This window comes from Nipponia nippon, unplaced genomic scaffold (genome assembly GCF_047370975.1).
Source record: "Nipponia nippon isolate SJK-2023a ecotype South Korea unplaced genomic scaffold, ASM4737097v1 scaffold_4, whole genome shotgun sequence".
Lineage (NCBI taxonomy): Eukaryota > Metazoa > Chordata > Aves > Pelecaniformes > Threskiornithidae > Nipponia > Nipponia nippon.
The window spans coordinates 19,290,866-19,311,990 of NW_028262358.1; the positions used below are offsets into that span (position 1 = coordinate 19,290,866).

General features: G+C 47.6%; 1 protein-coding gene across 4 annotated transcripts in view; it reads right to left on the reverse strand.

Moving 5' to 3' along the window:
* The window catches only part of COQ8A (coenzyme Q8A), a 48,836-nt gene that overhangs the window by 2,446 nt on the left and 25,265 nt on the right, over nucleotides 1-21,125 (reverse strand). For all 4 annotated transcript variants that reach the window (XM_087776748.1, XM_087776749.1, XM_087776750.1 and 1 more), the window contains exons 5-13: nucleotides 19,357-19,431; nucleotides 11,975-12,097; nucleotides 8,311-8,396; nucleotides 7,050-7,190; nucleotides 5,733-5,814; nucleotides 4,129-4,222; nucleotides 3,105-3,246; nucleotides 1,121-1,228; nucleotides 291-356 (exon numbers count right to left, since the gene is read on the reverse strand). In XM_087776748.1, coding sequence (XP_087632874.1) covers nucleotides 291-356; nucleotides 1,121-1,228; nucleotides 3,105-3,246; nucleotides 4,129-4,222; nucleotides 5,733-5,814; nucleotides 7,050-7,190; nucleotides 8,311-8,396; nucleotides 11,975-12,097; nucleotides 19,357-19,431 — 917 coding nt within the window. The remainder of the gene's footprint in view (nucleotides 1-290; nucleotides 357-1,120; nucleotides 1,229-3,104; nucleotides 3,247-4,128; nucleotides 4,223-5,732; nucleotides 5,815-7,049; nucleotides 7,191-8,310; nucleotides 8,397-11,974; nucleotides 12,098-19,356; nucleotides 19,432-21,125) is intronic.

The following is a 21,125-nucleotide window of genomic DNA, read 5'->3' on the forward strand; positions in this document are numbered from 1 at the left end:
TCCGATATGCTCTGCTGCCTGAGGCTCCCAGTAAGCAACATTACAGTTCTCCACATTTGTCATGCAATTTAAATATCTGAACTCAGACAGCCAGAGGCTTGCAGCAGACATGCAGAAGGCTGTGGTAAGGGATGAAACAGGAAGAGCTCTCTCTCTTGCCTCCAGCCCTGCTTCCCTCTGCTCCCAGAGGGGACTCAGGTACAAAGTGATACAGCTAACAGATAAGCAGAATTTTGCAAAGACTTCAAGACCCCCAGTGCAGCACGCTAGGACACAGTGCAAGTCCTCACCTCTATGTAGACATCTGTGAACTTCTCATCAAACCCTCGTGTTGCTCCAAAGTCCAGCAGGGCCACCTGGAAATGGACAAACCCATCTGTATTACAGTGTCAACCACTCAAGTAGAGCCAGACTTGAAGAAGGCTCCTGATGTCTTCAGGAAGCTCAGCTGGCTGGAGAGCCTTTCCACTGCAGCTCAGCTTCCCCCTAACTCCTTTATTTCCCAACAGCAGCACAAACATTTGCACTAGTGCATGGCAGAGGAGGTATGGCTTATGCTTACACTGCTCAGCTGATAACTCCGCTCAGGCTTTCTGTATGGGGACAGAGCAGCACAGAACCTTTTCCTAGCACTTTCCAACAAAGACCTCAGGGATGAGCAAGCAATTCCATCTGACCTGCGGGGCACAAGCAAGCAGCCAAACCAACAAGCAGGACGTCTGCAATTGCTTCCCCGGGCACCCTTATCTTCAGCACAGCACAAGACAAGAGCATTCAACTGGAGAGTCCTTGGTTCAGGAGCACGCTGACAGAGCACTGCCAGCTGCAGCATCCCACAAACAGATCAAAACAGACCGTGAGGCTAAGGAAGTAGCTGTGCCTGGATCGAAGGCCAAAGGCAGGCAGGCAGCCAGGGTTACAGGAGCCCTGCTCTCTCACCCCAGACCAAGTGAGGACAAGTGGCAAAGGGACAAGCTTCAGCTGTCCTACCTGCCCAAGGCTCAAGGACAGGAATCAGAGAATGTCAGTAAGGGCTCGTTCAATTCTGGGAGCAGGGAATAATCAAAAGCTGGTAAAAAACAGCTCTTGTACAGGCAGAACAGTGGCTGCTTGGGCTTACCTTGTGCAACTGTGGGTCGTAGAAGAAGTTTGACCAGTTTGGGTCAGTCTGCATGTACCTGAACTCAAACAGCTCCCGCAGACACAGGACCAGGATGTTGTGACAGATCTTGAAAAGCAAGGAAAGAAAGAAGCAAGTCAGGAGGGCAGCAAGCCCTACTCACACATGTAATTTACAGCAGGCATTAGCAAACGGGGAACATATCACCACACTAGTAGCAACTACCTGCTCCATGCTGCAAAACTCCTGAAGAGGTGGGAGAGCACCTCTCCACAATTCCCAGCCCACGCCTGCCATGGGACATCCTTAGCAGACAGCACAGATGCCATGCAAGTTTTACATCACCCTGAGCTGTAGTTCATGTCAGCACTTGCATGTGCCTCCAGAGAGGCTGCTACCCTGTATCTGGCAGCAGAGAACAGTAGGCTCCAGGGGTTGTCCAACTGCATGTGTTACTTGTGTCCTGGTCCTGCCTTTTGCCTTCCCAGCTTTGACTACGCACTTGGTTGTTGCTTTGAGAGCAAAGAAACATCTTCACAGTGTGAACAGGGATCCAGAAGCAGAGGTGGGGGAGACCAGTAGAGCATTACAGCCTATCCTGGTGGGAAGTCCTACAGGACCCTGGCCAAAATGAAGCCAAGGCAGCTCAGGGGAAATGAGATGTGGTTCCAGGGCATTTTAAGTTAAAGGCCTGAAGAAGCTAAAGAGGAGAATCTCTTCCTGTAAAGCTGCCACAATGTACAGAGCTAGGTCCAAACCATTACTGAAAGGGGTCTTCACTAGATACGCACACCCACCATGTATTCCTCAGCCAAGTCTTCTGCTGGGCTCAGCACTGACCCAGCTTGAGGGAGGAACAGCAGACCCACACCTTGGGACTGACAGGCATGGGGGAAGCAAGAGTAGCAGAGCTTTTCTGCGAGGATATTTAAGCTGGAGACTGTTCAGCAGAAGAACTGCCAGCCTCATTCTGCCCCTCTTCAGCTTCTGCAAAGCTGAATGGAAACATCATATCCAAGAGGGAGGGAGGAGAGCATCAAATGCAAGCCAGACCCTGCTACAGGGCACTGCCATTTGGGTCAGAAGGCTATGGGTCAGCCAGGCCAGTCGCTTAGAGGAAAGAAGGGCTGCTCCTGCAGCAACACCCCAATTCACAGCCTTTTAAAAGCAGCCCTGATGATACAGCAGCTCATCGGAGGGAACAGGCCCTAAGAACAGACAGCTCAGGGGTGACAGCAGCCAGCTCTGGCATGGCTTCAAGTCCAGTATGGTGCTGAGATCTGTTTATCTAGAGGAACATACTCTGCCCTCTTGCCCAGTGACCTGCTAACAGCTGACAGCTCACACCAAGACAAAAAAAAAAAAAAAATCTAAATACCAGGACAGTTATTTCTGCTACTAGAGCAGCTGCTTGTCCCACCACAGCACTCCAATCCCTTGCTATATTCAGCACTGCCACCTACCCATGCCCACATCCCCCCTCCTGTTTACCGAGAGGTACTTTTCCAGCAGCCCCATGCAGCACAGGTCAGTCCCACAGGAGAAGACGACACCCGAACACTCGCACAAGGGCAGGAGATGATTCTGCACTGCTGCCCAAAAGAGCAGCTGCAAAACAAGACCCATCTTCCCCTAGCTGACAATCCCTCCCAATCTAAGGCCATCTGAGAGTGAAACGGGACATCTAGAAGTTACCCAGCTAGGCTACCTCCCCTTCAGCCACCCTTGCCATTCACCCCTCCAACCCCTCCACACTGAATGCTGCCACCTGCAAGGCCTAGACCAGCCTGAGGAGACTCCAGCGTCACTGCCAAATTCCCTACCCAGAAATCTTCCGAGAGGCTCCAGACAGTCCCTGACTCCAGCCCTGCTTTGCACTGCTCAGGGTTTGCCCTTCCACAAAGCATCCCCTGATCCATCGGTCACCGGGCAGGCTGAGCACGCTGCTCTGAGCGAGGGGAGAAGGACGACCACCCCACAGTACCTCATTTCGAATCTCCTGGCTCAGCCCTACAGCTTGATCCAAGGGGAAGCCAGACACCAGCTCTGTGGTCAGGACATGCTTGCTGCACAGCTCATCCACTACTCTTGGGACGTAAAAGAAGGGATGGTCTTTCAGCAGCTCCCTAGGGGACAGAGAAAGGACAAGAAAAGGTTAGGAGCCCTGAGAGCAGCCGGGCCCCTCTGCAACACCTCGCACAGCACACGGCCAGCCCCCTCACGCAACCTCTCCCCATAGCCTGGCTGAGGCTGCCAGGAGACATTTTCCTCAGCAGTTACAGTAGGGATCAAGTCACCAGACACCATGCTGATGACTTACAGCTGCTGCCAGCTCCTGAGGTCACATCTCCTGCCAGAGCAGTGATATTAGGAGAGCTCCAGGCTGGTACATCAAGGGTCACCGGGCTTTTTTGCTCACCCCACTTCACTTCAGGGCCAGACTACACACATGGAAGAAACAGGCCTTTTCCAAGGGGAGCAATGCCACAGGGGCAGTTCTGCAGAGGGACAGGAGGGACATCCAGCCTCTGGCAGCTCTCCCTCATCCAGCCTTTGTGTAAAAACAACCTGGACCCCACTGCTACAGCAAGCCAAGGGAGCAGGCAGTGCTGGTGGTGTTAATTGCTGTAAGAGAGCTGAACTGAAAAACCTCCGAGACTAAAGGATGGGAGAAGCTTACAACAGGGTAACGTGAAGAGTACACAGAACAGCACTGCAACCTGGACTCAAGAGTTACTGCAGTACCTTGACATGTGGTAAAACAGACAGGCTCGCGCTGAAGGAGAGAGGATATGCTATCACATTTCAGCTGACTGAAAATAGGCCTGGCTGAGACAAGGTGGTAATTCTAGGGGACAGCTCAGGCCACAAACACACACCCTTCCCCTGTGCTACGTCCCAGGGCACGGCATTCATCTCCCCGCTGCCCCTGAAGTTAAGCAACCTCTCCCGCGTTTCACACACACGTACGGAGGCGGGAGGGTTTGAACGCAATGGTGTGAACATACTGGAATTTCCTTGCGCAGGCAGCTTCTCTCTCGTAGTCACACTCCAGGGCCAGCTCTCTGCTCAGGACTTCAATCAAATGCTCAGGGAACAAACCTGAAAGTCAAACAGCAGAGAAGAGAGTAGACTTAGAAAAAAGGAGCCCCTCAGGCTAAGCTTTCCAGAGCTGCAGCTGAGGAGCAACCTGCTATCCAGACAACTCTGAGATGGAAAGTACAATAGGCCTCAGAGGGCCAAAACATATTTCCAACTAGATACAGGATCTGCGGGTAATCCCGGGCCAAGGCTATGCAGCTGCTCCTAAGGCAAGGTACATCCACATCGTTCTTGCACAGCAGGGCTCTGTCCTTCCCCCAGCTCCCACCCCACAGGCCAAGCTCTCTGTTCCTGGTATTGGCATGGCTGTGCAGAGACATGCACCAAGGAGCAGAAGCACCCAAACGCTAGCCTGGGCAAAAGCGGCAAAAAAGGCTCCAAACCATATCTGGCTACAACTGGGAGCAAGCACTGCTAGGCAGAAACAGCCAGCATGACTAAGAGTGAACTGCAGCAGCACGTAGCCACGGCCTGAGTTGCCAAGTCCCATCTTCTCAATCTTGGAGCTGGAAAACCAGTCTACTTCTTGGGCCAGAGACAGCTGGGACTGCAGCAGCCTCTGCAGGGCCCTGCCCAGCCACCACAGAGAACAGTCCCAAGTTTTGTCAGCACCCAGCCTGATTTTAAAGCAGTATTTGTACAGCCTCACTAAGATTTACAGCTGCTGCAGGCAGGTATTTGAAAAAAAAGGAGTAGTAAGTCCTGCATTCCCTGTGGGAAAAGGGACTTCTCCATGTGCTGGGATACTGAGTAAGCTCCAAGTCTGACAGTTCTCCACCTCTCCATAATTCTGACTGGGAAGAGCAGAGAATGACTGGGAAGAGCAGAGAATGACTGGGAAGAGCAGAGAATGACTGGGAAGAGCAGAGAATGACTGGGAAGAGCAGAGAATGACTGGGAAGAGCAGAGAATGACTGGGAAGAGCAGAGAATGACTGGGAAGAGCTACAGGAAACATGGAGAAAAAATTAGTTCTGCCCAATGTAACAGAAAATAACACGGACAAAGCAAGACTACCTAACCTGAACACTGCCCACACTTCACGCCTAGAAAGCCATCAAAAGTGAGTATACCCAGACACTTTATACTTTGCCAGGAGTCCCTATGGGTCCTTCACTATAAAGAGCACCCAGAGACAAGCGCACATTAGTCTGGCAGGCACGTGCACATACATGGCCAGGAAAAACCAACTCCCACCCCACGGAGTGGACACTGGAGCAGGCACGTGCCCAGTAAAGGCAGTGGCAGCTCTGCAACAGGAGAGCAGAGCATGGCTCCCCAAATTGGCCCTGCACCCACTGCCCACATTCACTACCTCTCCTGCTTTCTGCAGGAGATCTGCTCCTGGGCAGACTTATCCATTCTTAAGTCCTTTTCACTATTTTCTTGAGGCGGTTTCTTCCCTCTGGTCTATGGAGAGCAGCATGCAATGCGCTTCTTGAAAGCGATTGGCAGAACTCAACCTGCACCAGCAGGAACACAGGGCCTGCCAAGGGTCTCTGTCTTTTTACCTTCAGGGAGAATATTGCTCATGCTCAGGACAGTCATCAGGTTGTTAACATCACTGTTGATGCTCTGGGCGACTCCGGGGTACTGCAGGACAGAATAGGAGAGGGCAGTGTTGAGACTAGATGACCCGGTTGTACAGAATAAGGGAAAAATGCCTTCCAGCACAACATCCACTGACCCCCACAACACAGCCACCTACAGCCTGGCAATGAACCAGGACATACCTGAGCCACACATCCCTCCTCTAAAAGCTTATTTAAAGCCCAGCATCTAAAATGAGGGACAGAGAGGCTAAGATGCAGCTCCTTGCAACCAGAATGGCCGGTTCAGGTCCTCTGACAAGGACTCTTCCAACACATGAAAGGTTCTCAGACACACAAATCTCACAACAGAGATGGCAGTCAGTCATTTCCCCACCACAGCTGAAAGGACATGCCACTGACAGCCCCAGTGTTTCATCCACAGCAGTAGGGCAAGCAGTGAGGCCCCAGCCCAGTCCTGGCAAAGGTGCCTCCTCCTGTTCTTTCTCACCTTGCCTGTCAAGAAGGGGACCTGCCTACACTGCTGTGGAGCAGAATGTGTGCTGATGCCACAGGGTTAACTCTCCATTGCTTTTACCTTGACCTAACCTCAGAGAGTACTTTGGACACAAATGGCTTAAGAAGAAGACACCACTACCCATCCATACTGTTTCTAAAATCTCCCCACGTTACAAAAAGCACCAACCAGATGACCAACTTTGCCTTCGACCCTGCTCAGTCAGTAAAGGATCTCAATCCTTTGGATTATAAACCATGTTGTACAAGGGGTTTCAGCTCCAGAACACAATTCTGTTAGAAATATCTGCTTGAAGTTGCTGACAGCTTTAGTGCGAATTAGTGAATACCCTCCTGCATCATCAGACTGGCACTCCTCAGTCAGTGCCTGCTTGTCACCTAAAACTTCTTTAACCTTTGGGCTGTGGCCAGAAAAGGGCACGTGGCACGTGCACATCCCAGAGAGGGGACTGACCTATGGAGCAGGTAGGGCCCTCACACACAGCCCCAAAACTACAAGCAGTCCCTCACCACCATTATCCCTATGCTGCAGTGAGATACCTATGAGACGTCTCCTGCTCATCTGGAGTCAGAGACTGGCTCAAGCTGCAGAACCTTTTCTGTCCCTCCCTTCTGCTTGCACTAGGTAAGACATTGCTGGATCCAAAAACTTTCACTTGCATTAAAATGTTTCTTATTTGTCTAGCAGTAAATATACTTATGCAGTTCCCATGCCCTTCTATCGGGCACAGACAAAAGACAAGGCTGGTCTGTAAAGCCCACCTGGATTTTCATGGCAACTTCTGTCCCATTTTTCAAGCGTGCCAGGTGAACCTGACCAATTGAAGCAGCAGCAAAGGGGCGTTCTTCAAAGGACTCCAGTTTATCCCTCCAGTTGGGGCCAAGATCATTGTTCAGAGTTTTCTACAAATAAAGGGAAAGCATTAGGATATGGGAAGCAAGATTTAAGATTTTTTGCTATTGGAAATCACGTTCCTCTAAGGTGACTCACACAGCCTATAGTAGTTCTATGTACCTATAGCCTGCTTTCTAGATTGTCCTCCCTTCCTCCTCAGTGCACACCATCGCGAGGAGTGGTCTAGCCAGCAGTGCTCCCCCAGCATTAAACAGATGCTGATCAGATCTGTGTGAGGCTCTGTTCCTCTGGCCTAAAGGACAGAGATCTTGAGCACAAACACCGCTGCCTTAGCAATACAAAAGTCCCCTTTTTGGTGCCACTTGTTCTCTTCCAGAAAACGAGCAAGGAGTTAGATATTTCTCCTCTTTCATCATGCTGCCAAACTGAACAGAAGCAATCCAGGCATGCAAGAGGGACTCTCTTTAAGGCAATATTGACAATTAAACATCACAGCCTGCTTTAATAGCTTTTTTGCTACGTTGCCAGACTGCCGTATTTAAGTTCTGGCTCTGCTCAGTGTCTTTCAGAAGATAAGTAGTGCTGTCAATTCCTTTTGCATCACCCTTCACACCTTAATTTACAGAGGGAAGTAGAAACAAAGAGAGAACATGCACATAGGAGAAAACAAACTTAGTTTGCTTCATTCTGGCTTTTCTTGATGGTGGGTTAGATTTAGCCAAAAAGATAAGGACAAAGTTGCTCTTAATTTTCCATCAGACTAAGGCTTCTAAGTCTGTTTCTAAAATGGGATGTAGGCACTTCTAGACACTGGCTTAATACCCATGAGAAAGACAGAGAGGAAACAGAAGAGGAGGCTACATTCAACAAGACCCTATAATCATATTAGTGTACAACATCCAGTTCCATCAGCATAGTCTCGGGATATAAAAAACCCCCGTGTTTTTCTCCTCTGTCTAGAGCTGAGCTTCAATGTTTTGGAGAGAAAAGGCAGCACACAGTTGAGATAAGGAATCAGATGTTACCCACAACTGAAAATACACAACATTTATTGAAAGAATACTCTTAAAAATCCCCATCCACCTCCCCTACTGGGGTATGTCAGAGGTGACATTTATTCTGTTATTGTCCCTCCTCCCCTGATAAGTAGGAAGGAATATTTCTCACCGTCATCTGCTTTATCGGCATGAAGTCAGCACTCTGACGCACACGCTCAAAAATCCTCTGGAGATGGGGGTTGATGAAGGCATCATCTGCCAAGGGAAAAGCACATGGCAGTCAGTGCAGGCACTGCGTTCTCCAGTTGTTCTTCAGCCCACAAAGAAACATGCACCTGCATTCAGATAAGCCAGGTCATCCTGCCCCCAAGCACACCCCACTGAAGGTTTTGGAAATAATTCTAGTTCAGAAACTCTCCATACCCAGAAGTAGCACTGAGGCGCATCTCCTGAGGCATCACACCTTTAGAAATGAGCCAAGAGTCCTGTGTACAAGTAGCAAAATGAAGGGAAAAAGCTACTCCTTCCTTTTCACTCTTGCAAAAAACCTACATATTACCTAAACATCTCCTAAGCTACCCTCCTGCCGCAGCAGGAGAAAGTTTCTCCCAATTACCAAGGGAAAGACAAAGTATGAATATGCTAGGAAGCATGCTAAGAAACTTTTTATACTTCGGAATTAAGCATCAGTTGTCATAGTGCTCCCTGGCTTTGTCCAGCAGCACTGTCAACAGCAGCAGGCAGCTCCGCACAGCACAGAGGCTTTTGCTTCTTAGGGAGGCTTATGGAGGAATTAAGATTTATCTGCTGCTCTCCCAACACTGGAAAAAAGTCCAGGCTACCAGCCTTAATCTCGAGAACTCAACCTGCACATGCGCTTGTGACATGCAAATAAAAATCTCATTCCTCTCCATTTACAGATGCACGTACAACCGTAAGTCTATCCCAGGAAACAAGAAACAAACGGCTACCTTAAGAGCACTGTCCCGGGAAGAGGGGTGGAAGGGAGTTGCAAGAAAAATGCAGACACATGGCATTAACACTCAGCGTTGTTTAGAAATTCCCAAAGCCATGAGCAGCATTTAAAAGTACTAACAAAACCCCACTATAGAATCAACAGGAGTTTTTAAGAGGAGCTTCCATTCTGTCACTGCAAGTCAGAAATCAACAGGCTTTGCAGGAACAGTGAGTAAAACTTCTGTTGTGACGTTATAACCCTGCAAGAAGGCTAGACATTGCATTTGTGGGCACATTCCAACCACTGAAAGAAAATTCTGCTCTATCATCAGTGGTGTATCCCTTGGTATCACTGCCAAGCCTCTGAACATCATAAAAACTATTCTCAGGGGTATGTGAAAGTATTAGCCATCACGCTGTAACGTGATAACCTGCACCTCCTAGGGTGACCGTGCAGAAAGAGAACAGACCTCACTAAAAGTGACTCCTGCTTCTAGAAGCCGCTTGTGTCAAGATATCAGGGTCTGCCACAGGCATTCAGGATCAACTTCTGTTGTTGTGCTTCTTGCTGACATCCAAAAAACTCACAAGGTATTTCAACCTTTAGTCTGAGAGGGCATTCTTAACTGGGGCCGCTTGACCACCACTGCTTTGTTCATTAGCGCAACAGCGACTAGCCAAGAAACCTGCAAGTCCAGATTGACTGTAGAGAAACTCAGCAGCAACATTAAAATCAGTCATGCTGCAGAGGCAACTCTGACAAAATGAGGCTTACAACATGCTGATGAACAAGGCTATACGTCTTTGTGGTAAACTGATGAGGCCTTACTGGAACGAAACACAAAGCAAGAGTTAAGGCAGAGCGCTCTCAGCTGGCAAATGCAGCTGCCTTTCCAATGTCTTCCAGAGCACACACACCAGAACACGGGGTGATTCTGGGCATCCTTTCTGTGCATGACCTGCAGGGACGTGGGTCCTTGACAAATCCACTGACCCCCAGAAGCAGACATCAGGGTTTTTAAGGACATTGCTTTGTAACTTCTGGGTGGTTTAGCTCACAGGTGCTCAGCTGCACCTGGACAAGGCAACACAGAGCCTCTGTGCTCAATTAGCACACATCCCTGTTAACAGAAGGCAATTCAAACTCACCAGGCCACAGAGAAGCCCATGACATGGCAAGAACTGTGTGAAGCCCTCCTGTCCAAACAGCCAGCCCAAGAACCCGATACTCCGCAATGTTGGAAGTGTCTAACTTATGTCACCACAACTGTCCCTCAGCAAGGTTACCAGGGGCCTATGTCCCTGCCAGCATCGCAGCACTCCACACACTCGTCACAAGAGTCAAATGAGGGCTGGGCAGCGCCACTGAGGTTGCTAAAGGCCTGTATGTTCTTGACACCCAAGTGAAGTCAGTCAGCAAGTGTTTGACACTCCTGCCAGAGCTCAGTAACATTAGGAGACAGCAGGCACGTGACAAAAATCCAGAGTATTTCTGCTCCTCAGAGCTGGCCTTTCATAGCTATTCCCTCTTCACCCACATCCAAGCCTAGGGCAGCTGTGACCAGGCTCTGGGGACACATCAGGTGCAATTCAATAGTGTCTTAAGAATTTGAAATTAATCCCCACCTATGGTAGACACGTTAACTTCAGAGCTGATTTCCAGACATGGCTCACTCACCCCACATACTAGAGGCACCAGCCACAGAAAGCAAGAAGCACAAGAGCTCCTCCTGGATCTGCACTGTGAACCACCAGTCACTGGCACCTGGCAATTTCTAGAGGGTGAGAAAACAGCATATGGGTTGACATAACAGCTGCTGCCTCCCACCTAGCTTTGTGAATGTTGCCATCAGCCTGGCACGCACCTAAAACAAGTGATTAGCAAATGAAGAACAATGAAATGCCACAATCAGGACTCTCTGGAACAGAAAGCTGGTCTTGCTTTATTGGCTAGCTCAAGTTATTTAATACAACGCTAGATCCAGCCTCATCAGTCAACACCTATGAAAATTCAAGTAGAAGCACAAGCCAAGCAAGCCAAGTACTTCAAACACTCAGACACTGACTCAGTTTCAGTGACATCTTGAAAGCTATTTCCAGACAAGTGTAACAGCTATCTTTGGCTGGTTCTTTCCTTCCCTATCAAGTTGGGCAGGAAGGCAAAGTGGACAGGTCCAGATAAGGTTTGAATTCAGCACACCTGCTATCTTCCAGGAGTAACCTAACAGTTCAGTGCAGACACTGATGTCACTCACGCCTTCACCTGTGATCACTGACTTCAGAGCCTGATGGAGTAAGTACCAGTTTGAAGTCTCCTCAAGATGAAAACAAGTGTTTTATACCTGATAAGATTATCAGCTGTACTGGCCTTTCCAGCAAAGCTTCAGTGCCAACAAAGCATATAAACCATAAACATGCTGTAACGGGAGAGGACTTTGGATATAACCTTGACCACTTTCGGTGAACAAAGAACAGGATCATGTTCTTGTCATCGTCCTCCTCCTTTCTAGCAGGACGCATGCGTACAGAATGTGATATAGCTCTGCTTCTCAATGACTGCTTTTAACACAGGCATTAAAATTCACAGAGAGCATCACCTTATTTTCAGTAAACTTCACTTCTGTGCCTGACTCAATAGGGGCGTTGGGAAAGTGGTGGTATATAGTGCACACATCTAGTTATTTCATATTGGGATTAGACTGAACTGAATCAAACATACCTCCATCACTGCTCTCACATGAGAAAGCCTCTTGTCTACTCCTTCCACATTCACTTGACACTGATTCCAGACAGCTGACCATGTATCACAAGAAATCAACTGCTCCACCTGGCAGCACTGCTAAGGAAGACAGCTGAGGACTTATGCTACTACTTACCCTGAATGCTTAACATCTGACCCAGCTTCAGCGCCGCTCCCCGGACCTTGCACAAGGTTCTCACAATTCTTTCTGCATTGGCCTCCGACAGGAATGGGCTGGAATCCATCACTGCTTTCTTTCCTGAGGAGAGAAAGTGTATGGATGAAGAGCACCCTTACCTCAGTGAGCTCAATCCATTGTGTTAGTCCACATTCAACAGATTTGCCCTTCCCCGGAGAATTCAAAAACTAGGACTACGCTCAGTGCCTTCACTGCAACCCAGGGGCATGGACTGCATTTGGACACACGTCTTGTGCCAGCTTTGACATTGCTGGCTTGAGGGCCAACAGCGGCAAGTCACAGCAGCACAGACATCCATGGAGGCTATGCAAACTGTCCAGGATCCTGGGCAGATGTTGGTGCTTGAACTCGCTGTACCAGCTAGCTCAGCCTAAAACACTCCGTCAAGGTCTCCCAAGTCCCACACCGCAGGCTGCAGCATTGCCATAGCCTCAGAAGAGCAGCAGGGGTGAGCCACAGCAAGGAGGAATTGTCAAAAGCTTTGACAGCACACTGGGATAGACTGAGAACATGCTGGCACTTCTTAAGGTGGGAGCAGGGATTCACGCCAGTGCCAAACCTCCTTTCTCATACCCAGGAATTCTTGCCCAAAACACAGATTCATACATAAACACATATTGCTGTGCAATTGCACATCCAGAGCGTGCACTAGGCATCTGTAAAGAGCAGATGCAACTTTCCCATCTCGAAGTCCACAATAACATTCTTTTCTAATCAAACTGAAATCTACCATCTCCTGATGCACAGGCAAAACAAACTCTCCCAACACTGTAACCCCAAAACACCATGGCTGCATGTAGCATTTTGAAAAAGCAGCAGATTGTAAATCTGTGATGAGGTTAATCAAGCTAGTCAAATCCAGGGAGGCTGGAGATAATCCTTACAGGAGAAGCCCAGCAGGAGCTCTAATCTGTGATACCATGCTGCTCTTTGACAATTGTGCTGGGAGGGAAATTAATTCCTCTTGTCAAGATTGCCAACCTTTTTCCCTTTTACATCCTCACACATGCATGGTGTTCCTCGCCACGTTCTTATGGGCAGCTTGCTACTGAAAAAGATGCTGCCTTTAGCCAGAAGAACATCTCAATGTAGTTAGTCACTTGTTCTGACTGCATGTAGAGGCCGTGCAGGGAGGAGGCCAAACCCTTCTGTCCTTACTCCCATCAGCAGTCATGCAAGCATCAGCTTGCACAGAACAAGGCCCAAAATATACACACTCAAACACACACAGTCCTGTCCCCTGGAAAGGGTAAAGCCTGATGTCTGACAGGCTCACTAAGTAATCACTGCGGCCATCTACACACCAGTGCCACAGCCCCAAGTATGCAATGTGGCTTTTACGTGGCATAAGAAGAACTTCCCCTACACATTTTTTTTTTTTTTTAAAAAAGAGGGAAGAACACCCTGACTCAATTTTGGGGTCCCTTTGGGAGAAGCAACCCCAAACTCCTCCAGGCAATGCCCAGTAGAGCAGGGACAGAAGGGGCTGGCAGGCACCCGCCAACCACTTCTCTTGGGGCTGCAGCTCAGCTCCTGCTGGAGAGCCAAGCAGGAGGAAGGTCAGGTCTTACAGCCATGCTACAGGGCCCACAGCTGGTATGCCAATCTTGGAGCTACTTTTTTTTTTTTTCCCAACACTTTGGAGGAAAGGGTACAAAGGACAGAACAGCTGGAGCCCACATATACGACAAGCGGGGCCCAAAAAGGCATGGCAGCTGCAACAGCCCTGAAGATCTTGGGCAGATGGAAGTTACTGGTGTGTCATGTAGTGCCTACAGCAGCAAGAGATCCTCTCCATCTCCAGCTAGCTCTCAAGAAGGAACACAGAGGGAGCTCACACCAGCCAGGGGACAGGAGAAAGAGCCAAAAGTCAGACTGTTAGCTGCTGTCTAAACTCTGGTGGCTCACACAACTTCGTACAACCTTCTTGAGGCGCTAAGCATGTTACTGATCTGACAGACTCCCTTCAGCCCCAGCAACCAGCTGGCTTGCTTACAAAGCTGTCCCTACAGAAGTCATGCCACTGAACTCTCCACTGGCAGTGCACAGAGCGTGCAAAGCACTGACTTTCCCTGTCCTTCAGCCCCTCCTTTCCTTTACCTGTTTTGTGGCAGAGCAGCAAGATGGCACTGCATGTGGGACATCATCTATCCGTCCAAATCCCTGTCCCGAGTAAAGAATGGACATGAAAAGGAGAGATGAATAAAAACACCAGGAGGGAGTACATAGGACAACTATCCTGCTCTTGAAAGCAAGATGCAGAAAAGCAGGAGGGGCCCAGAAGTCACCATTTGCATCACACAGAGAAATCCTCAGAGCACACTTTGCTCTGGATCCTGAATGTAAGGAGTCGGAGAGGCTGAATAGGTAGCACTGCCTAGGGCAGAAGGCTGTGGCTTTGCCCACTTGAAAAGCTGGCTCTGGAGAGTGGAGTGCTTGGAGCCATCTAACAGAGCTCTGGCTCTCAACTGCCCCATCAGGAAAATTCTCTGTCCTTAGCAATGATGAGGCAAACGAACCCTTGTATGAGCTCTGACATAGAGATAAACAGGAGCTAGAGAAACTACCAAGTCAAAGCCTTACCTTCCTTCACACCACCTGCACACACTTTATGCAGCAGCATAAAGGAGTTAGTTAATGATTAAAGTCACCTCCAGAAGCCAATGAACCCTGACAATTTTAAGAGTCTTATCAGAGAAAGAGTGAAACACAGGCACTCCCCATCCTCTTCTCCTGGTGACTTCTCATTGAAGTCAAGCCCACAGGGGCACTACCTGATCACCGGGCAGCCAAACAGCACGTGATCAGGTACTGCTTGTTTATGTACTTTGCTAGAAGTGGGCATGAACAAGAAAGTGACTTCAAAGCAAGAGTCAAAAGCAGGATTATGTAAATGGCAAGCAAAGAGGAAAAAACAGAGAGAAAACGGACATAGGCTTCCAAGGCTGGCTGGAAAGTAAGTGGGGATAAAAACCAGCACAAGTTCATGAAAAAATACACCAGTTTTCAGTAAATTCGTGTTTTTTCCCAAAGACTGCAGGTAACTTTTGATGCTGCAAACAATTCCCTCCCCATCTTAAGATCACAAAGTTGTTTTTTTTTTCCCTACTTCATCAAGGAAAGAAAAAAAGGCAAAAAGAAGTCACATCTAAACAAGCTGTGGCAACCAGGAGACTTCAGAAATGAAGGCTCCCGCAGCCACAATGCCTGGAGCCTGTCAGCTCGCTCTTCCACAGCAGAGACAGCAGACAGATGCCCTCTGGAGTGCTTGACCCACATCTTCCTTTCCAAATCCAGAATCGACGTGAACCCTCCCAAACCTGGGTGCATCTCACAGCTGTCTCGCTGCTCTTCCACCTCCTTTGCTACTGTCAAATGGAGAACTAACCACTGGACTTCGCATGTATTTGTTTTTAGGACCATCCACCACACAAACTTTGGGGCAAGGGAAGAGTCAAGAACATAGCCTAAGCGCTTAAGACTGAAAACTGAAGGAGATGATTGCATTATTCCTTTTCATAAGAAAACAACTCTACATTCGAACCTAGGCCAGCTGCCAGCCCTTTGGGGCTCTGCCCAGCCTGGCATTTGCACGGTGCCTAGTAGAACGGCCGGGTACAAGTCATTAATAAGTTACAAAATTAACCTTGAACCCAGAGTCTCTTTACTAGTAATGGCAGCTATTTATCTGGGCACTCTTACATTTTTATTCCTGGAAATTTATTCTACCCTCCCATTCCCACCCCACGTCAGCCTCACACTTCAGACACACGCTCCAAATACTGAGACTGCCATCAAGGTCACCAGTGACCAAGGAGGTTATTTTTAATTAGCTACATCAGCCTACCAAGAAAATTCCCACTGGAAATCAAGTACATCCATCCTCTTTTTAAGAGGATAAGATGAACCAAACCACTTATTAAAGAACTTAAAGAGAGCAGCATTAGGCCCTCAAGCCCTAAAAAAAAAAAAAAAAAAGCCACAAACCAACACCACCCCATCCTCCCCCCCCCCCCCCCAAAAAAAAAAAAAAAAAAACAAACTGCACCTACTCACAGGAATTTGGCAGTGGGAAGAATTTATGTCCCGGACATCAGGCTTAGATGGAAAAGGGAGAAATTCACAAACTCTTGCACCAGACTTTTTTGTTCTAGGATAAATCCCTTAAGTAGTAAATTGTTTATGGAAACAGAGACAATGCGAGGCAGAGAAAGAAGGGCCCTGTGGCTACTAAACAAGGATGGGGAAACTGGGCAGGAAAAGACAGATCAGCACTAGCGCAATTGCTAGAGAACGCGCAGGAGAGTAGGCATTTGTGGTCCCTCCATTTGATAACAGCAATGGGAAGAAGTAGTACAAGCCATGCTGCTAGGATCCCTTGTAGCTCAGGAGCTTCCACCTTGCAGTTTTGTGACTGAAGGACCAGTGTTTCTAGATCCATCTTAAAGGTGTGAAAACACTTTCATTTGTACTGACTGAACAAGAGGAGGGTAACCAAGAGAAGGCTCTTTCCCATCACTCCTGGGTGCCAGTGAGAGTGTGAAATTCTTAGGCATGCCTTTGGGCATATACACATCCCACTTGTTTAAGTTTGAAGTGCCAAGAAGTTACTATTAATATTGCCGCAGTGGGGAGAGAAGACATCCTCTACCAGCTTCCAGAAAACAAGATGATATGTCATTCTCAAAGACAAGTCTTAGCCCAACCTTACGGTGCTGGCAGCCAGAAAACTTGGACACAAATGCCTCAAGCTGAAATCATTAAAGGGGTGCAGAGGTATTTTTAAAGAAATGTAGAGGTACCTATGTCAAGAGATTTCCCCCAAGAACAGCTAAGGCTGGTACTGCCAGAAGAACAGCAGGACAACAGGATCTTGGACTCAAAACTGTGTACATATCCTCTGCCATGCATTTCTGCAGAAGCAGAGCCCATGGAGGGAGCTCTCATCCCTGGAGCGTCACCCACCACTGTAAAATCCTGTGGAAAATGCATCCAAGGACACTAGCTAGAGGCTGTAGCTGAGTCACCTGGAGACTTTCCTGTGTCCTTGGCCTGAAAAGCTCCAGAAGAGTAAGAGGGCTGAAATAGTCTTTTACATCCGCCTCACCTCAACACTTGCTGCTCTTGGCCCATTCTCCATCCCACTACACTTCCCCTTTACAGTGTAACCACTGCTCCAAGCTCTTATCTAAGCAGACATGACAGCAAGAGGGGAAGCAAGAACGAAAGCAAGACAGCTAAAAATAAAAGCCAGGTCATTTTCTAACTCCCTTGCCTAGCATCGAAGTCGGCAGTTCTCATTGCCTTATTCTTTAATTAAGGTTTATTTAAGAGAATTACTCTTCCCAAAGCATGACTCAGACTGTAGAGCAGGCTTCTGGCACCAAGTTATAGTTACACGGGAAAAATAATAGTTTCTCTAGCAAAAAGAAAAAAGTCTAAAGGTGCAATTGCTTTATTGCATGGAAAAAGTGTTTGTTGCCCTCTTAAAAGAAAGAAAATAAATAATCCTTTCTCATGCTGTAAGGAAGAGAAACAAAGCTCATGTTATTCCCTCAAATTTCATAGCTCTGCAAGCTCATGTTTTCACTTTGGGGTGTGCCCAAATAGAAAATAATCTGGCAAGAAGAGAAATATCAACAGTTGTGCAATTCCTCTTCTGTTAAAAGCAAAGCTTCCAACAGGTATGAACAACCTGTCAAACATCACAAGCGCTGAAAGCAAAAGCCTTCAAGGATTCTCTACAGGATGGGCCATGTTTGCTTGAATGCATGCTTTTAAATGTAAGCAAAGCAACCCACCCAGCCTCAAACACTTCAGGTCATGGAGAGAAACAACAACTCTTTGCCAAGGATCCTTTTTTTCTGCTGGGCTGCTCTGCACTGCCTAGTTGTACAGGGAATGCAAAGATGGGAGTATTAACAAGTAGTGTCCTGGGTGGCACACAACCCCTGCCTCACCCCTGTCCCCCCACCGCAGGGAATGCGTTTCATCTGCTGGGGTGTTGTTTTTTGGTTTGGGGTTTTTTTTGGTTGGTTGTTTTTTTAGGGTTCTTCCCCCTGCAAATTTCTTCAATTTTCAGCTATTCCAGTACCTCCTGGAATAGAGGTTCACACTATCTCAGTCTCCATCCTTCCCTCACCCCCAAAGAGGACCAGGGGAAGACACAAACTGGCCTTGTAGTAGAACACCACTGGCCACAGAGTAAAATTGCAAGGACCCAGCAGTCGTCATTATCTCAAAGCAATGCTTCTGAACAAGGAACGATTTGACTTCACTTTTACTTCTAGCTGCAAGTGCTTAACCCTTTCATCAGTTCCCTCCAGTCACTGGAAATAATCTAAACACACAAACATGCTAGCCAAACCAGAGAGACCAGCTGAAGACCAAACAGCCTGCAGTAACTGTAACAAAGAACTTTACATTTTGCAGTATCCCACCAAAGCTTTTCCTGGATAAGAAACAAGTGAATGGAGCTATAAGCTTTAGGGCAATCTCATGTTTTCTAGGAAAGAACACCATGTACTTTCTACCCCCTAAACCATTCAGCCCGTACACAATCATTCGGTACCACCATATTTTACCAACACATAAGCTTAGAAGAAAGCCACCATGACATGGCCAGGTACAACTTAGGAACATTTTACCTCCAACTTGAAACAAGCTGGGAAGAAAACAGGATCAGGTCGTTTTGTACAGCACAGCCTTCTGACCTGTTATGAGAACCTTTTAGAATAAGGCAAAAATATAGATACTGGAAGCAGATAATTGCCATTTAACATGTACATAAAGTGTTTTGTCTCTCTTAAAAGAGAGCAGCCATCCTCCAAGTTCCTCCTAGGCAGAACATCCTTAAATTTCAAACGGACTGCAACCACTAACAGAGTTTTCAGACATATGAGCTCATCTACAGTTTCTGTACTGACAGAACTACATAGTTTCACTGAACAGTTTAAAAAAAATTGTTAGGCCAAGACAATCCAAGAATGGGCACAGGGATAGTGTTCAAACTTGGGGGTGGCTGGGAAACTAAGCTGTACAAATTGCGCCAACATAAACTCAACTGTCTCGCATATGCGTCTGACTTCTGTCTACGTAGCGGGGCTGTGGCGTACCTAGATGGGAGAAGAGTCTGGAGGTGGAGAAGGATTATGTTAAAAATAAAAGAACTACCCACATCCCCCTGTTATTCTGACCGCCTCACCGTCCCAGCTTTCAAAAGAATAAAATCTTGCAAGTGCAGGTAAACTGTGTCTGGGGGAAAAAAGAAAAAAAAATGAGGGGAAAAAAAAAAAAATGAGGATTTAGAAAGGGCTTACCATTGCGTTCCTCAGGTCTAAGGCTCTTCTTTGCAACTTCTGCCAACGCCCCAATGCCAAGACCAACAGCTAGTCCTTTAAAATAAGAAGACCCAGGTCAGAATGAAAAGAACATTCCGAGCCACATACAGAGGCATTTTTTATAATTAACCTTAAGCTACACGGTCAGATGTACAGCGGCAAAACAGCTTGATTAGAACATCCTGGCTTTTGCAATGGAGTCATCTTCAAGTTTGACACAGAACAGTTTTCTCTTGTACTTCTTCAGCCCAGCATGCCAGCCAGGTATCATAGGCTAGGCCACTCTGGGATGTCCAGCTTTTATAAAGCATGTCAACAAGCTCTGTGCTCTGGCTGAGGTCCTGCTGTAGACTCAAATCGTGGAGTTTAGGAGAAGGGAAGAAAAAAAAAAAAAATCTCACAAACATGGTTCTCCAAGTACAATTTTCAGGAAAGAACAGAATCCCCCTCACCCCCCCCCCCATGCCACCACAGTCAGGGGAAGCAAAACCGTATTTAGATGAAGCCACTGCCAGTAGACTTTAAGGCTCTGTGACCCTGCTGTCTAAGAATTCGGGTTTATTTGTGCTCATTAGCTGCCTGACTTCCACATGCTCCTTGACTATGATGAACAGAAACACGTCATTCCTGAGGCCCACCTTATGCAAGCGGTGTTGTAGCCTGCAAGTCCAAGGAGCTGTGCTGGGGAGTAACCCCGCACAGCAACAGTAAGACCATGAGACCAAACACCAGCACTCCATGTGCACTATCACCCCTGCAAGCAGTGAATTCTAGGGCGTTGTCTCACAGACACAGATTAAGCTATGACTACAAAAGAAGCATTATCTACCTCCACTAACCTGATCAAAGCCACCGAAGATTAATGAGACACAGATCTAATCATGCTGTGTACCAGCAACGGTCTCACTGCCTTCCCAATTTCAAAATATTTATTTTTCTGGATAATAAATGATATGGGCAACCAGAACAGCTGGTGCTCCACATCTCCTCAGCAATGGTGTATCCTGCCATGCCTCACTCCCACGCTGCTAGCAGTACTGGGTGTGAGTGTTTTCCAAGCACTCCAAGCCCTCCTTCAGGCAGTACGGGACAGCTTCCCGGGTAAAACAACCAGGGGACACAATGAAGGAAGCGTAGCTGACCAGCACACGGCATTTTGTGCGTGGGTGCAGGAGGAAACGCATGCACACATTTTGTGGCCTCAAGTGAGGAAGCCTGGGCACAAACAAGTTGAACCTTGCCTTGCACAGTTAAGTTTTTACTCTCTCCCATCAGGTAATTACAACCCTACTTCTACCAATAAAATTTCAAACTTGCACAGTATATCTGCTTCAGAAACAGCCCCATCTTGCAATCTTGAAGACTGTGCACTTGGTCAAAGAATCCAGCACATGGTGAAGCACGGGGCACAGGAGGCATCGGTTACATTACAAGGCCTTCGTGAGGACTGCTTCCAGGGCCACTCCCATGCCATTGAACTGTCAGACAACCTTTCATTCTCCATTGCACATGAATGTTTAAGAGCATATGGCATAATACAGAAATCTACATTCAGAAGAAATATAACTTTCAAAGGATGCCATGATTTTAACATTATAATACTTAGATTAAAAAACCTTGAAATCATTTTTGAGGGTGGCGGGGGTTTTTGGGGGGGTGAGGTGGTATAAGTTTTCCATATTTTCTGCAAGTTTTCCTGTGGAGATGTGGCACTGAAATGCCAAATTCAAGCCTAAGGAAGTCTGCAG